Raw genomic sequence first — 17,864 nt, 5'->3', positions numbered from 1 at the left:
CACTTGAATAAATTCGAGTTTTAAGCCTCTCGGTAGAGTACAGCAATTATCATATTTGGCCAGAGGTAGATAAGGAAGATGGTTTGAGCTGTTCCATTTTTGAAGCAGAGTCCTTCTGTAGTGATTTGACTGACTCGGGACAAAAAGCAATAGTTACAGCATGCTTCTGAATGATCATTCTGTCTTGTAAGTTTGTTGACTTTCCAGCTTCTTGCTAAGTGAAGCACCATCAATGAGTATTAGTTTTCAAGTCTGAGCCACTCTTCCTTATGTATGCCGGCTTGGTGTTGACAGAAGTACAAGTGGAATACCATGGAATACCAAGCACCAGTTACACTGTGCTGTTTTTGCTGTCATCACTAGAATACTTTTTTTTTCTTTTTTTATCCCAGGTTCTTCAGAAACTATTTACCTTTGGGTTTGACAATACTAATCAGGAGCTTTATCAAAAAACAGCTGTCATCTTATAGCTGATTTGCGTGTCAGAAGCTTCAAGGTCCATGCTCTTCTACGTATGATATCTGGATAGCGTCCACATATTTTCTAGAACAAATTGTACGTGCTTCTGGGTAGGTAATGTGTAGTATGTGTTTGATTGATATGTGGCTGGAATTGCCTGAAATCCAGAACAGAGCAGTAGTCTGGATTGTGGCATGGATGGGGGGTCTGACATCAAAGAGGACTGGAGGATGCTTAGCTTTCAGGGCAGGAATGTGGGCTTCTCAGACTGATCGTCTTAAATGGATTCTTGATGTGTTAAGTATATATGTTTTTAAACACATATCACATCCAGTCACAGAACTGAACCTGAATTTCTTTATTTGCTATGGAGACGTGCATGTAGTTTGCCCTGTTACGTGCTGTGGGTATCTGTGGGTTTGTGCAGTGTGCTTAAAAAAACCAACCCCAAACAAACAAACCCCAAGTTAGATGAGGGGAGACATGTCTTAAATAAACAAGTTAATTCGATATGCCTTCCTAAAGGTGCTGGGTTTTATTTAAATGTTTACCTTGACTATTGGTACTTCTATTTATTTATTTTTCAAGTGGCTTGCAACAGAAGAGAGGTGCCGCCAAGTTGTAAAGAAAAAAATATTTTCTCAGAGATGATGAATGTTTAACATATCTAAAAAAGGAGCAAATGTAGTTTTATGTGTGTGTGTGAGTGTTTGTGTTGCTAACAGGACAAAGCAGGAGGTGCTGGAGCTCTCCCTTTAGAGCCTGTGTGAACTTGCATTAATATGCACCTGTACTTTCTGCTCCGGTATTATTTTTCCAAAAGTCCTCATCTATGAATGTGGTTAATTACCTTCAGTATTAAGAAAGTACAGCTGTGCTATTGAAAACGACTGTTGTTCTGTTGCCTAATGCACGTGGCAGCTGCAGATTCTTAAGATAATCTAATTAAATGTAACAGTGAGAGTCAAAAGACATTGTTTACTTAGTGAGCTGACTTCAAGTATTTGAGTAGCTGAAGTTTGATGCTTGTAATATCCTACTTAATGATAATATGTAGAGATAATTTGGGCTTGTAAAAACTTGTTGAGAAGTTCTTTGTTTAGCAGGAGGGTTAACAGGATGAAACAGCGTAAAAGTAAGGAGTAATGTTACCTGGCATAGTTGGTTATCCCTCTTTATCAAGCTTCCCAAACAGAGGTGTCACATGTGTATTAGTCTTGCACTGGTACACACGCATGTAGAACTTACACTGTTATTTAAAAATGATCTGTATTGCTAAGCAGATGCTTCAGTTGTTAACTCAGTTTCTGTAAAAAACCTGAAAGCATCACTGTTAGATAGCATTGATCGTTGCTCATCAGTTAAAATAGTACTGAAAAATCTCAGAAGTTTGTTCAGTGACAGAGGTGAGACATAAGTTGAGCGCAGCTATATGCTGCCCATCAGCTTTTCTTCCCATTGGGAAGACTTACTTTTTTTTTTTTTTTTTTTTTTGTAACATTACAGGAGTTTGAAGATGATTATACTGAATGTAAAGCCAAAGCTCTGAATCCTGACAGACATCTTGCCTCAGTTCTTTGTTAGGATTTCATGGTCGTTTGGGTTTAGAATCCATGTTGATGTCAGTACCCATACACATGAAACTGTTCTTCATTTATTATTAGAATTTTGTACATTGCTTAAAATATCCTTTATATCTCTAGGTAAGCTACTTGTGAATTGAATGCCTCGGAGCACTGACTAACATATTTCAGCTGCAGAATCAAACAGGTCTTGGAATCTATTCTTGTTTTCGTGAGGATCTGAATACAGATTCTTTCCAGAAGTTAGCCCATAGCTATGGCCAGGTCTAAAATGTAATTCAGATGGATTCCCCGCTCACTACCATTTGGCATTTGCACTTCACCGCACGAGGCATGGAGAATGTCGTGGATGGCAGATGTGTCCAGGCTCTCCTTCCAGTGTAGCACATAGTTAACCTGGGTAGCTGGAACATGTTTCTGCAGTAGTATGTATTATTCTTAAGCAGGAATAATTAATTTTTAATTAAATTAATTTTAAATTATTTGCTTAATTTAATTATATACAATATAAAATGATACAATAAATATTATGAATATTTTATATTATAAATAAATATAATAAATAGTTTAAAAATAAAATTTAAAATAAAATTTAAAATAGTTAAAAATTTAGAAAGACAGGGAACAACTAATTAGAAACAGTTCTTTAAAATACAATTTAGGAGCTGTCATAAATAGAACCTGAATAAGTGATGTCACGTTATTAAGAAAGAGTTAAGTATATAAGATGTTCAAATGGGTGGTTGTCCTGAAAGGCACAAGGTGAAATCTCACATTTTAATTACCCTTGATGAGGCCTCCAATGGAGTATTGTGCCAGGTACAAGTGTTACACTTGGGGAAAGAGGATCTGTTGATGGTCATTGAGGCTGAAGAAGAAAAGACAGAGGACAGGCATTGAAGTACATTAAATATTTCTACATACAGGAAGGAAATAGTCTGTTCTCTACATCCAGAACAGAATTAACTTAAAGTGCAGAAGGTTCAAGCCTGATGACTGGGAAAACCACTTTATGCCAAGCGTAATGAATTACCGAAATAGCTTGCTAGGGGTGGTGACAGGCTCTTCGATACTGAAAAATCTTTCAGGAAGGCTAGAAATACATCTCTTGGAAATGGCATAGGTATAGCAGACCTCTTTGTGGGGCAGGAAGATGGACTAATTACTCCTGAAGTGCCTTTTACACATACGTTTCTATGACATTGTATACATCGCACTCAAACCGTGTAAAAGGATTGCAAATTGGTTGTAGTAGGTGTGAGGCAGTAATGATTAATACTGAACTACAAAGCCTGAGTAAATTAATTATCCATAGGTTGTCACTTTTGGCATTGTTAGCTGTTAAGTGAGTTTCTTGCATTTAGTGCTGGTGTTTACCCTGTTCCTTTACAAACTTATTTTCTCGCTGAGTTCAGATAATACAGTATTAAATCTACTCTTTCAAAAGGCAGATAACTTGTCTTTAGACATAGCAATGAGAATGGAAGGTGACATCCTCACAGAAGTTGCCTACTTGCCCCTTGTTTGGTAATTTTTTTACAGCAGTAGGCATTCTTTTTCACCCAGAAAACATTTACTTACAATTAAGAGTTTGAAATTGTGTGAGATGCTGCAGGAAGGGGCTAGTGACTTATGACAGAGGATATAGCTGGAAAAGGGGAGAAAACACACAGGTTAGAAAAATGCAGGGCAGGATTTAGAAATTTAGGTTTAGAGTGTGGGGTATGTGCCTGGATCTAGAAATCCTAGTTCCATACTATCTAGGATCTAAGGTAACCTGTTACTCTTCAGCATTCTAGAATTCATCTGTTTAGTACAATTTAAGAACATATTTGGAAATCTGTGGTCTATCAGCACATGGCACATACCTTATATACATACATTATAGCTTGGTACAGTTCCAATACTTCTACTTCAGAAGCATTTTTGATGAGGTTTCAAGTTGAGAGTATTACAGAAAGTAACCTACTCTTACTTTGCTGTTTGTTTCCCCCCCCCCTTTTTTAAAAAAATATTTCCTTTTAAAAATTTTAATGATCTTCGGAAGCTTTCAAAAAAACCCTGTTGTCATGCAGATATTTAGCCCAAATTACAATATTTTATTGGAAATGTTTGATGAAGAACTGGATAATTTAAGACATACACATGATGAACACATTAAAAAGGTATTGCACAATGCAAAAGTAAAAGATTATTTTCTTGTTGGTTCATAATGGCTTAATTTCTGTTTTAATAAGCAGGTGGAAGAAGGGAATGAAATAATTAACAAAACTATGCCAGTTACTTCAGGAAGCCTTAAATGGTCTGGAGAGTGGAAGGAATGAATACAGGCATTTTGGTCCTACTCACCTGGCTCGCCTGTGAGCGTTCACACAGTCAGTGCTTTAGTGGAAAGCTAAGAGCCTTTAAATAAGGCGTTGCTAGTCACTGAGCAAGTGTGTGATCTGCATAATGTGGTCTCTTACTCAAAGTAAATATAAGAATCCGTGTTTTGCATGTGTACAGTTCAAATTTTATGGTATAGTCTGGAAAATTCCTGTTTCTGCATTGAAATGCACTCAGCAGGACTCTCGGAATTGCTTTTTAATAACTGTGAGAGGTTTGCTTGATGGTTGTTTGGGTGAGTCAGTGACTAGCAAACCCAGGAGTTTCTCTGCTTCCGATCAACACTAACATATCCCACATAAACAGTGGTGGTGGTCTATGGTGACAGCACTTTCAGAGATACTTATGGAGGACCTGGACATCCAAGTTATTTAAAAATTGTGCTTCATCTCTCTTTCCTTTCCTAATCCTTCAGAAAATGTGTTTTAGGTGGCAGCACAAAGGACGGAAAGCTACAGTAGGTGTCTTAGGCATACCTGAATTAAATTATTGAGTAATAACAATTCCAACTGTGGACCACTGACATAGCTAGTAATGTGCAAGGGGACACACACACACATATGCTCCTGTTTTCCCGGAATTTTAATTGTTCCCAGTGTTCTCACTTCTTTTATGCATCTTTTCCCTCTAGTTCAATTTGGTAAATCAATGGATAGCTTAAAAACGGCCAGCATCCACAGACCTTCATCTAAAAATGACTGATGTGGGAAGCTACAATTTTTCGCCAGAATTTGTTCGTGAATTGCTATAATCAACAGGAGAAAACTGCTTAGGTGTGGTTTTTAACTTGCAGAGTCTTAGAAAGTCCAGAAGCTCCTTTTATTTCTCAGAAATATGTAGACGTGTTGAAATTCCATGACCAATATGTAGATTGGACCTGCTGTGAATGGAAAGTGCAGGTGGACGAAGTCTGTCAGTTTAATTTAGACCAACCTCTAATGAAGTGTAATCCCAAAAATAACCTTCTGAGTGTGAGTTTTGATCCTAAGGTATGTATGTATAATTGTAACTAAATCTGTATCTGATGTTTCTCTTTGACTCCATATTCATAAGATGACAGTAATATTCTAGGGTATGAGTAAATCTTAAATCTTGCTTATCTTGTTGTCTTTGTTCTTACTTTAAATGGTAGAGAAGTTTATTACAGTAGTAAGTGGTTTCCCCAGAGACGCACGGAGGAATATAATAATGACAATTAGCTCTTTCCCTGTAAAATGCAGCGGTTAAGTTATCAAACTTCAAAAAAAGCCCTTAGATCCCTACCCTTAGATTGTTGAATACTAATTTAAAGATGTCTCCTGTATGCTTTCTTATACTCCAGTCATCAAAAAGGTATTCTAATGCCTTCGTGTCTGAGATTTAAATGCAAAGTAAACAAAAAGTCATTGTGTTGAGGCTTCTGCAAGGATAAATGTAAGATAAACTGTTTCTTTCCTTCTTGTAACTAGTGGCTTTTTGGAGAGAGGTGAAACGTGTCTAGTTGTTGAGCCGACCCAGCATTGCAGATTCTGCTGTAGCTGTACGTGACAAAAGGAACAATTCTGCAAATGTTCGTGGTGGTGGGATGTGTTAGCAAAGTGTGGTTTCTTTTTTTTTTTTTTTTTTTTTTTCTTCCTCCGGTCCCTTGCAACTTGTGTGCGTATGTGTGAGCATGTGCATGGCTCTAAGTGTCCTGTTGCTGAAAGGAAATACTGCATCTTTGTCTAACAGAATCCTGCCCACGTTTTACCCTTCAGCTTGCCGTGCTGGCTGCAGCTGAGCACGAGATCCCTGGGGGCACTGCCAGTCTGGAGCTTCCAGGCTGTGGGTCCAGTTGCCCTCCTGTAGCTTACCTTCTGTCCAGCAGCCTCTTCTGTCCTGAGAGACTGAAGGTCCGCATGCTTTCCCTTTCACAGTGTATAGACCTCCCTCAAATAGCTGTTCTGCCCAGTAATGGGCCATCATGTGTGGGACATTGCAGGGATTTCATCCTTTGTGTGTCTTTCTCGTGAACAATGTATCAGAAGCCTTGAAATCGTCACTCAGCTGTAGAGCAGGCTAATGCGGGCTACTCTACAGGTAGAATATTCTCTGGTTGAAAAGCAGCTGCGAACTATCGATGACCAGCTAAGAGAAGCAGAGGAAACGTGCGTGTGGCAGGCGACAGCCCACTGAGACCACATCAAACAAGTGAAAATGTCAGTGTGTGATTTGGAGCAGGGTGTTCAGCAACCGAAGGAAAATGTTAGTCAATCCGGGGAATTACGAGCGCTCGGATGGAACATGCCCTCTTTTTCAGGAAAGGTAAGAAAGAAGTTCTGTTATAGCTGGATGATGAAGGAGAAAGACTTGCTAAGATACAGAAAATGCTGCAAGAAGATAGCTACCAGCTCCATCATCTTGTTGAGGCCACAGCCAAGTGAGCTGTATTTGATGTGGTGATACGTGTGTTAAATATTTGACTATTAATGCTTAGTCATTTGTGGTTTTGTTCAATTATTTGCATTATTGCACAAACCACATAAAAGTTCTTGAAGACTGATGTTTGAAGACAAATAGCAAGAAGGGAGAATACTTTTGGGCAGCATTTGAGAGCAACGTTAGTGCTTTTGAAAATTGGTAGATGGGGAATGAATGGCAAGCTGCAGTCATGATAGCGCTGCTGTCTCATTTTTGTAACTCTGAGCTGTGTTGTTCCTGTGATCCCCATAGGTAAATTTCTGCAGCTGGAGAAATTGTGCAGAAACACTTTCTTGCATTAGATATATTGTGAAATAATTTTAATTTGAAATGTGAATATTCCATCCTTTTATATATACATATAATTAAAAATATGCAACAGATAACTTTACAGTTTGTTTATGAATGCTGAATCAAATTATGATATCCTTAGTTTTGAACTGCTGCATTACATGACTACAAGTGATATGCCATACAGTGACAAAGAACTTGAATAAGGTGTGAATGCAGGAGCAGGGGGGTTTTTTGTCTTTTTGCCCCAGTTTTGCTAATTTTTTGAGGAACCTGCTTCTGTGACTACTGCAGCAAATTTCTGTGTCTGTTATCAATATTAATGGTAGTGTTACTCTCTGGAGTACCTTTTAGGTCAGTTTCAGTTCTAATTTTATTTGTAATACTGCCTTTATTTATACTATTTATATTTATTTAAAAAGATCAGAATAAAGGTCTCTTTAATGTTTAATTAAATATAACAAGGGTTGGTACTGCAATGCAGAACAAACATGCAGAAGTGTCTTACAAAATGTGATGCTGTATTGTACGACAGTTTTATGCCAACCTGTAGTCTTGTCAGTGCAGGGCTGCCTTCACCTTTGCACTGAGTTTAGGTAGTGTAAATGCAATTCGAAGGAGTTTCAGGAGTCTCCTACACTGACCAAGGTACGGTCCAGGAGCGCACCTGATACAAGAAATATTAGAGAGCATTGGTTTATGATGTACATCAATTATATAAAGTAATACTGAAACAAGGAGGTGTATTGAATGAAGATACACTTTAACACAGCCCTATATTATTGTACTTTTCAATTGTTTTTTTCTTTATTTGCTTGTTTAGGGAGATTTAAAGCTCTTCAATTAAGATTTCTCTGCCTCGGAAGATTTATATAGAATATGTTGATGACATTGCGGTCAATGTTATATTTAACACCATAATGCATTCTTTAGACTTCTTTTTGGAGAACATAGAAGATAGTTTGAAGCCAGCTCCACTTTTCCAAGCATAAATGAACCTTAATAGTCCAGAGATTGAATTTGAACCTTCTCTGGATAAAGAGGCTGGTGATGGCTTTTATAACCTAGTAGATGAACACCTGGGTGATGTTTTCCAAATGTCTGCCCAGGTGAAAAAGACAGCAGCACACCTGGGATCAGAACAGTACCAGGTGTGTCTGTAAACAATGAATCCAATTAATCCTACCATGCAAGAAGTTTATTTTTAGTTGCAAACTCATTTAATAGCATCAGTCTTCAAATCCTGAGCCTCACCTGTTCTCTCAGTTATGCGGTTTATAGAGGCACAGTCCCGTTAACTTCTAACGGGAGTTAGACGTGCTTCCACCCACTTCTGCACCCGTGAGCAGCAGAATGAAGTTGTCCATTTTCCACAGAGCTCATTGAAATGAGCTGAATATTCATCTCTCGGTTCCTGCGCTGTAAGCTTCCACCTTGGGTGGCGTGTTGAACTCTGTAAATCTGCACGTAGTGGAAACTTGACCTCTTGGACGAGTAAGGGATTCTCCACTGAACTGCTGGGCAGAATTATATATTGGCCATGAAAGTTGTTATTTGGAGTTGAGTAACTTGCAAAGGGTGTGTATACAGTTTGGTTTTGTGTTCATATAACGAAATGTTAAACCTGAAATTAGAAGAGCTGCATGAATTGTAGTTTTTATTGTTAATAGATCTCTGGGGAAAAGGGATGGAATTCCGGTCTTTCATCTGCATATAAATTTAAGCAATTGATACTACTGTCTCACCTACTGAAATAAGAAAACTTTTGGTTTGATGCCTAGAATGATACGGACAACATGTCTGATTTCTGACAGATCAACCAAGAGATTATGGAGAGTGTGGCAAATGTTACCGACGACACCCTGGAGTACAGAAGATCACTTGCTAGCCCTGTGCATCTCTGGCTGGAGGGCTGGTCTGACTTTATGAAGGAATTCCTTCCTATGGTCATGGTTTAGCATCCACAAAGATGCCCCTTACTGGTGAATTTTCTCAACAGCCTCCCACTATGGAACTGTTTAAAGAGCAGGCAAGAAAGCAACTAGTCCTAGTAATTGGCTATTTAGTGTGTGTGTGAAATTTGAGGAGTAGATATATCTATTTCTCTCCTGTTCTAGGTTGACATCTATGAAAACATATATGTTCAGATGAGCAGCTTTGAAGGCTCAAATGTTTTTGATAGTTGGTTTAAAGCAGATATGAAGCCTTTCAAAATGAGATTGCTAAGCATTAAGAATGGAGCTGGATGTTTAAGGAGTATCTCCTGCAATTTGTCATTGTTTGTTAAAATGGAGGGTGTGTGTGCATGTTTACGTGCACTAAAGATATAAATGTAAGCTTGGGGTGTTTTTACATGTAATAATTCAATGAGCTGGGTTTGCAGCTTTTTAAATCTTTATTTTCTTAGTGGTGTTTTGTTTTCCAGATCTTTTACTTGCTTATCCTGTTGGGATAATTCTCAGTAGTAGCACTTGCCACCTCTGAAAATCAGGACCAGAGCGTCTTAAAATAATGTAGTAAAACTGTATTTGTTTTCTCTTATAAATAACATTCTTATTCGCTACAGAAAGGAATATTTGTCATCCTACCTCTCTCTCTTTGGTAGTCTAACTGACTTACAAGAATGTATAAAAGTGACAGATGCCGCGCTCAAAGGAGAGGTGACCAAGGGAGGTTATTGTGTTCTGGTAGAAATCATGGGGCACCTCTTCGCTGTGCAGGTGAGGCAGACAACTGCCGATGAACTCTTTGAACCTTTAAAAGAGATGGTTGCACTGTTAGAAACCTAAGGAAACCTAATTTGGATGTAAGATGCCAGGCAACGTTTAAGCTCCATTAGGGGTACCGTATCAAAAGAAATATTTCATGTTTACACATGCGTATATAGTCCTAAAATAGCAGTATTTGATCTCAGCGATGTAAAATAATTCCATTCTCCTTGTTCCTTCTCAACTGCCAGCAATAAAACCAGGTAGCTTATGTCCTTTAAAAGATCTGTTTTACGCAAATGATGGAAAATCAGTTCAAAAGAGCTGTTACGTTTTGTTCTGATGAGGTCCGTAGTGAGTTTTTGCTATTTTATTTTTTTAATTAATGATCAAGCCACATTCACATTCATAAGCCTCCTCCCAGAAGCAGAGCCATACAGAAACTCCAGTAAGCGTACTTCCTACGCTGCTCTGCCTTCCTTAATGCAGTGAGCAGTAGTCTGGGGCTGCGTCCCAGCCTGGGTGCAAAAGCTGGGATCTGATGCCTGCTGGGTGATGCTGTCTTTCAGACATCCTCAGCTGTTTGTTTCTGTAAGTATTCTGCCTGCACCCATATCCCAGTTACAATTCTTTTGGGTGGCAAGTGAAATTTGGGCGGATTATCTGAAGTAAGCAAAACTGGGTTTTAAAAAGCCCCGCGGCTGCGGTGGTTCCTGCTGACACTAGAAGAGCTTGTGAAGCTGTGGCTTTGAGATCAGCGTTTGCGTACGAGACACCTTTATTTGGCCTGGTTTGGGAGATGTGCTACACTGTAAATAGCATTAAATATAACTGGGTAGAGGTTCAACTAACGTTTTTCATCAGATAAGCTAATCAGTCAAAACGAAAACTTCTCATCAGTTTCAGTGAGGTTTCCAGTCTGCAGTAGGATTTCTATTTCTGTGTCAATCTTGTCCAAACCAGACTGAGGTGATGACTAGGAAAATAAATGTAGGATTTCTGACATGGGCCTTAAACTAGTCTTCTAATGGCTCTGAAGCAACTTGGGCTTGGGCTTCTCTTTCTTGTACTTTTGACACAGACAAAAAACCTGTCAGGGTATTTTTTTCATCATGACGGAATGTTGTTGGGGTTTTTTTTGGTTGGTTTTTTTTTCCACATGGCTCACTGAAGGGTTTTACTAGAGATCTTGGAGAGGTTTGTAGAATGAGAAAGCTATTTCCAGGTCAGCTTTATATATTTGAAATGTGTTAAAGCAGCAGGGGTGGAGCTGCCTGTTTGACTGCGTGGAAGATCCCCAGCATATTTTTGAATGAATTTTTATGTCATTATACATAAAATAACTGAGTCCATTAAGTTCAAGTAGTTTGATTACCAATGATCCATGCAAGTAATTATTTTAAAGTTGACAAAAATTCTAGTAAAATCTGTGACGTAGAGTATAGCTTGTGGTTAAAGAGATCCGACACTTGAATTTGTTTTTTATAGACAGGTTTTGAGGTGTCTTCACTCTTTAACACACAAATTTTGCTGATACATTTCTGCCGCATCTGACATTTTTTCTTTCAAGATAATGCTACTCTGTTAACTTAAGAATTGCCTGAAAAACGGAATGCTGTTACAGAAGAGAGCTGTGTCAGTAAAGCACAAATAACTCCTCTTCAGGCATCTGATGTTGCAGTTATCAAAAGAAAATTCACTTTACTTGATGTGTGTTGAATTCTGGGATCAGACTTTTTTTTTTTTTAATCTGCTTTTTTAATGAGAATACAATAGTGACAGGTGTGTTTCATCGGGGAAGCAGATGGAATTCAGAGAAAGATTTAAAATGGAAGCTCCCTTTCAGTGTGGTGCAGAAAATGCATACGCTTGTTTTGATAAGGTAATAGGGAATCTCAGAAAAACATACATACTTGTAAATATTCCAGTACTATATCTAATGATATTTCAGTGTACTTACTAAAATATTTGTGGTTTGTGGCTTGGGGTTTTTTGGGGGTTGTTTGTGGGTTTTTGTTTTGCTTTCTTTTGTATTTTTGGCAAATCTGGATTTCTCCTGTTTCTCTTCCAATGTTACGTATGCTTACTGATAAAATAACAAAAATCAGAGTACTTGCTCATATTCTTTGTTCTTGTTCTTTTTTTGAAAAGTCAGCATAATATGCTCTTGAATACAGTAGTCTAAAGTGGACTATTTAGTGGATCTTTTTAAAATGTCACGATGGGACTTTGTTAAGATTTATACAACTTTAAAGTAAGGAAAAGTGGTTTAATAAGTTAAGGGATTTATTGCAAAAGTATAATTTAACTGTTTTCTATGCAACTTTTCTTTTTATGGTTCAAATATAGAGTCCTTTGTATGCCTTTTGGGTGCTTTCAGAGACAATGCAAATGCAGGGTTTTAACTTCTTTGCATTAATTGCTCTCAGCTGTGTTTACATTGAATCATATACCCAGACTCTATAGATTTCACTGCCAGGTTTAGGTAAGCTCGATACACCCTGTAACTGTACTTTGAGTCCTCTTTTCTTCTTCAAGGCAAATCAAGAGCTTGAGATGCTGGAAAAAGAAATGTTACTGATGCAAGAATCTGCAAAACTACTTGAAGTAGCTGTTCCAGATTCAAGCAAATGAAACAATGTCAAAAAGAAGTGCAGTTGCTAAAGAAATGTTGGGTATTAGTGTTTATATTAATGTAAGATTTTTTTTTATATAAAAAAGTAATTATGAAGTTAGAATAAGTTTTGAATGTTATACTTTTAAGTTGATCCTGGAAGTGTTAGACTTTTGATTTAGAAAAAAGAACTTTAAAATACTGAAGATTTTTATATTCCTTTTGGTGTTGAAAATACAGTTGCTATGTTTTAGGATACCCGGAGCAAAAACATCTCTGTTCTCAAGTTAACCGGTTTCAAGATAATCCCAAAGCAAAACAACCTCTGTAGTTTCATTTTGAGCTTTTTAAATACCAATAGCTTGCTTGAATAGTTAAAATCATTGAATAAAAATTCAGAAAGCTGGAAAATTCCACTGCAGAACTGAAGACTCTACATTAGAAAGCTGTAGAAGTCTAGAAGCCAGAGTCCAGAAAAGTCCGTGTAGAGACCTGTATGGGAAATCAGCCTTGTACCGTTCTGTTTCCCTCAAACAGTTGTTTTTCATCAGCAAGGACAGAAATGTATATACTAGATTTTCTTTCCATAATTTTGTGTGTAGCATTTGTATGGCGAGGAGGGGGTGCGGGGCAGTTCTCCCACATCTCCCAGGTGTACCTGTATGTCCTCAGTAGATACAGGTGTGTGTTCGATAGTGCAAGAAAGGTATGTATGCACACCTATCAGATACTAAAGTATGAAACTGTTTAAAAGCTTGGCTTTTGGGTTGAATTTTGAGAAGCTGGATAATTTCGTGTGCTTTCTAGGGAGTGGTGGTGTAGGGTTGGAAAAGAATGGGGTCCAGGAGCTGTTGCTGTGCGAGGGGCTTTCCCCTGCAACCATTGATCTGTCATGTAGCAGAAACTTGTCTTTGCCAAATGTTATTGACGCTTTTATCTGTAGTTTTATCTGTAGTTTTAGAGCAGCATTGGTGGTTGGACTGAAATCCAGCGGAGGCAGATTAATGAGGAACAGATGGATCTGCAGCTCAGAGGGTTTGCCAAGGCAGGTTCCATAGCTGTCTCTTTCTGCAATTTATCTGTCTTGGTGCCACCCCTTCCTCACTCTTCCCACCCACTTTGATGTTTCAGTGGATTTGTTACTCATCTCCAAACTGAATGTTCTGGAACGTGTTTTGTTTTGGGGGGTTTTCCTTTAAAACTTTATTTTCCTGGGTAAGTTTCCAGTCCCTGCGGAGGTACATGGTAAAACCGTGCTGTCGCTTCTCTGAATTGAGGCAGTTTGTGACAGAATAAAGAGGGTGGGGATTTATGACAGGTCCCACCAGATGAAAGCCATTATTTTTAGAGACAGGTGGAATCTGCAGAGGTTTGTCTGCTCTGCTCTTGGGCATAGCTCCAGAGTGCTGGGAATTGCAGCAAAGGTGCTCATTTTTAAAGGGAAGGAACTTTCTTTCCTTGAAGCATTTGCAATGTTTTGTTGACGGTATCCCTGCGGAAGATGGTTCCAATGGGACAAGGGACGTATGAAGCAAAAATGGTAATAAAGCCCCCAGACTATTTGCAGGACGCTAGAGGAATAGCTGTGGTTCACAGGTCGTATAGCAAGGGAGTATGGAAGGAAGGAAATCTTGAACCTAATGGGTATCAAGTTTCTTCTTGTTCAGGAATAAATAAGTTTAATTGCATGTGCAATCAGTAGTGCTTTAAGAGAAGAATCAGACTTTACAGCAGGTGTCTTGGCTTAAATTGCTTCAAAGTTCCAGGCTCCACCTGGTCAATTCTCATACTAAGTGTGGTCACGCTGTGATAGGGGTGGCAAAAGCAAGGGGAGGGTTGAGATAGCCGCATGCTCATTACTGTGCGTCATGCGCTGTGGTACACGTGCCAGGTCCTGGAAGGGAGAGCATGCTGATCGCTGTCCGCGAGCTGATCGCTTGTGTCATGTTCATCACGCTCTGGTGGGTGTGAGTCTCCGTTACCCCTCTGAGCGGTGGTTTTGAGTGTATGAATTTTATGGGTACTTTTATCTGCAGTGAAATAATAAGAAAAATAGATTTAAATCATCAGAGCATCTGGCACTGATCCAACCGGAGTCATAAAATCACTGTGTAAATGCAGTGTTAACACAGTTCCATTACTTTGAGTGACATACTGGAAAGTACATTTCCAGAGCCTTTGCTTTGTCTGCCACATAAACAAATGACCACAATAACGTCTTCCCTAGTCTTGTGCTATCCACTGCTGTCCCACGCATCTGCACGTGAAGCAGGGAAGCAGAGCTTTCTGACAAACTATCCACATTGTTCTTAAAGTTATCAAGGTGGCCGTTAATGGGAAGTAATTATTGCGATTATTTTAATCCTGTTCCTTCGGAAGCATGGTCTTTGGATAAAAAAAGTCTCTTCCTGCGATGTACGTAGAGGGTTGGGGTGAAAGGTGAAGAATCTGATGTCATTGTGGAGAGCAATATTGAAGCTGCAAAAACACACACTGGTCCCAGGTTGTGAATGGGACAGGAGTAAGTGTTCAGCCAGGGACCTTGGCGACGGTTTTTCATGCTCTGCAGATAGATGCAGCAGTGCTGTCAGGCGTGTGGTAGAGCCACAGCTGCCAGCTATTCAACGTGTAAGGGAAGCACAGATTTAAGTTTCAGACAGAGCCGTCTCATGGGTTGAGAACTGAATTTTTAGTCTCTGCTCAGACAAAAGGACCGATTCTCTGAAGGAGACCTGGCTTGCTATGTTAGAGGGCTCTTCTGTGCCTGGCTGTCTCCCTGCTGAGCCTGGAAACAGCACTAAGCTTGAAAGATTCCCTGCCTGGTTTGGGACAGGGGAATACTTCCCAGTAATAATTTCCATTCAATATTTATAAGTAAACTGAGCAAAGTGACTGGAAACTTTCCTGGAGAGCAAAAGAGATTGTTTCTTAATAGTGAACAGAAGAAATGATGGGCAGAGGGAAATGGAAGGTAAGAAGAAAGGCCACCTGAAACATTAGCATGCTAGTACATTTTTTAAGAGTTAATGCATAGGGACACTGTTGACCTGACAGTAGATGGAAGGAAAAACAAAAAAAAAAAAAACAAACAAAAAAACAAAAAAAAAGGGAGGTGCCAAAAGGGGTAGAGATTTATATGCTTTACTCAACTGTCAATCATATAGCTGGAAAAAGAAAGAAGTTTGTATGAATAATAAAATAAAAAGTAATTTCAATTTCTCAAAAAGAATCCCAGTGGTTTCTAAGATATGACAGACCAGTTGTTGATTTTCAAAATTTGAATAAAAACTTTCTTAACCATTTTGAAAAAAAATATTGAAGTTCAATTACAAATAATTTTTTAAATGAAGAAAACTGGAAAGCTGAAATAAAAACACAGAAGTGAGTGAGCATAACAGCATGTTTATTTTCCAATATACCAAGCAATTTTACATGCAGTTTTAATAAAAGCATGTTTTATGTTATTTTTAATGAAAAAGGCTCCTAAACAGGCCTAGCATAAAAATTTTGAGTTTTTAAACAAAAATTGAAAAAAATGGTCGACTGTCACCTTCTCAAAGCCTTGATCAAAATTTTAAGGTTTTGATTTTAAATAATATATTACAAAGCAGTAACAAAATATGGCAAATACTCCCACCCCTCCCCAGGATTTCTAGTGTGCAAATATTGTGTCTGTAGTTTACATCAACTTTGATGGCAGCAGTGCAAATAAACTTGTCTTTTAGTGTTATGGTACACAATATGTCACAGTACAAGAGAAAAAAACCCCAAAACAATAACAGCATCAAGAAGTATTTCATCTAGGCTGACTAAATTCAGTTTGGGTGCAACTCTGAAGGCATATCCAGTATCTAGAGTGCATATGACTTACTCTGTTGGTTTTTACTTGGATTTCATTTGAACACTTTGTTTATATGCTTATGTCTGATTTTTCTTATTCGTTTACTTATTTTTCTCTCTACTGTCCCTTTGTCTTATAGGTCAGGCTGTTGGTAGCAGAAAGTTCTGCCTTGACAGACCTTCTGGGACTCCCGCTTCATAAGGCAGATGAAGTCCAAAGTATAGTTGAAAATCCTGTCAAAGAGCTGGGTACTGAGAAGGCGAGAGGTGCCCATTTTTTCCTTCTGTTTTTTCAGAATGGTATGTAACAAATTATTTGTTTGATTTAGTTTTGTTTCAGGAAATTAACAATAGAAGTGAATATTTTCACGTGACTTAACCTAGGGAGCAAAATTCAGAGCCTAGTGAAACTAACTTCTTGTCTGTGGTGTAGTTTACCATCTAAAGCGTGCATTAGATATTAGATATAATTTAATTAAAATTCTCAACTCAAAATATGAAATGTAATATATACAGACGGATGTAATTACTACTCCTCCTGTTCCCAGATTTTGCCAGAAATCAGCCAAACACATGAGCTGCCATGGAATTTTCATATGAAGAGTGTCACAGGAACAAAGCTCCTTTAATAAAATTCAGATTAAGAGCTGCTTGAAACTTTAGATAACAACCAAGTAAGGACTTAATTAATGAAAATACTATTAGTATACCAATATTATTCACTCCCTTGATACACTTGGTTATTAAAACTTTTTTCCTGAGTCTTGTTGTGTAGTTGTGTTTTCTCCAGGTGTTAGTCCTGAAAAATTATAGGTATGCTATGTAACTACATATATTCTAAAAAAATATCCTGTCTCCATGTAGGAGTTAAACAAAATTACAGCTTTCTAAGCTTATATTTTCTTACATTTAAAAAAAAAAAAAATTAATAATATGCTGTCCATTTGCAGTGTTTAAGGATGCCTTCTGTTATGATATACAATAATAACAAGTTACAGGAGAATTTGTTAAACTCTTACTAGCTCTCCCTCCTCTGTTTGATAAATTCTTTTAGTGCTGATTTTCACTGGGGTTTTTTTTTCCGGATTCAGCTGCAAACAATTCTGAAAAGTAAATATGTGGTATATTTCACTGAACAAGTGAAAAGTTGGCAAAATAAATTAAACATGGCAGATTCTGTCATTTCCACTTGGGTGGAAGTTCAACACATGTGGTCACATCTAGGAAGTATTTTCACTGGCTCTGAAGACATCAGAAGCCAGCTGCCTGAAGATGCAAACAGATTTGTTGAAATGAACAGAGACTTGAAAGTTAGTAGAATTAGTGTTTTGTGTCCATTTATATCTTGCGTTTGAATTACTTAGAGTGGGTATTTAGACAGATATTTTTCTAAATGATACCATATGGGCAGTTTAGTTTGAGTATTTCTTTGCTAGGCTTATTTCTAACCCACTGAAGTAACATTATTATTAGAGTCTCAGGCTTACTTGGGAGAATATCAGAAGTGGATTTTGCATTCTTTATTATTAAAATCAACGATGATTT

The 17,864-nt window shown here is 38.0% G+C and overlaps 1 protein-coding gene across 1 annotated transcript in view; it reads left to right on the top strand.

Moving 5' to 3' along the window:
- Nucleotides 1-6,602: 6,602 nt before the first annotated feature.
- DNAH11 (dynein axonemal heavy chain 11) overlaps nt 6,603-17,864 on the top strand; it is a 132,407-nt gene continuing 121,145 nt past the window's right edge. Inside the window, 9 exon segments of the mRNA XM_037383857.1 lie at nt 6,603-6,710; nt 8,024-8,308; nt 8,939-9,095; nt 9,098-9,186; nt 9,275-9,386; nt 9,389-9,429; nt 16,460-16,568; nt 16,959-16,994; nt 17,406-17,649. Coding sequence (XP_037239754.1) covers nt 6,603-6,710; nt 8,024-8,308; nt 8,939-9,095; nt 9,098-9,186; nt 9,275-9,386; nt 9,389-9,429; nt 16,460-16,568; nt 16,959-16,994; nt 17,406-17,649 — 1,181 coding nt within the window.

Source organism: Falco rusticolus, chromosome 4 (assembly GCF_015220075.1).
Source record: "Falco rusticolus isolate bFalRus1 chromosome 4, bFalRus1.pri, whole genome shotgun sequence".
Lineage (NCBI taxonomy): Eukaryota > Metazoa > Chordata > Aves > Falconiformes > Falconidae > Falco > Falco rusticolus.
The sequence above is the reverse complement of the archived record's forward strand: the minus strand, read 5'-3'. Positions and strand labels throughout refer to the sequence as shown.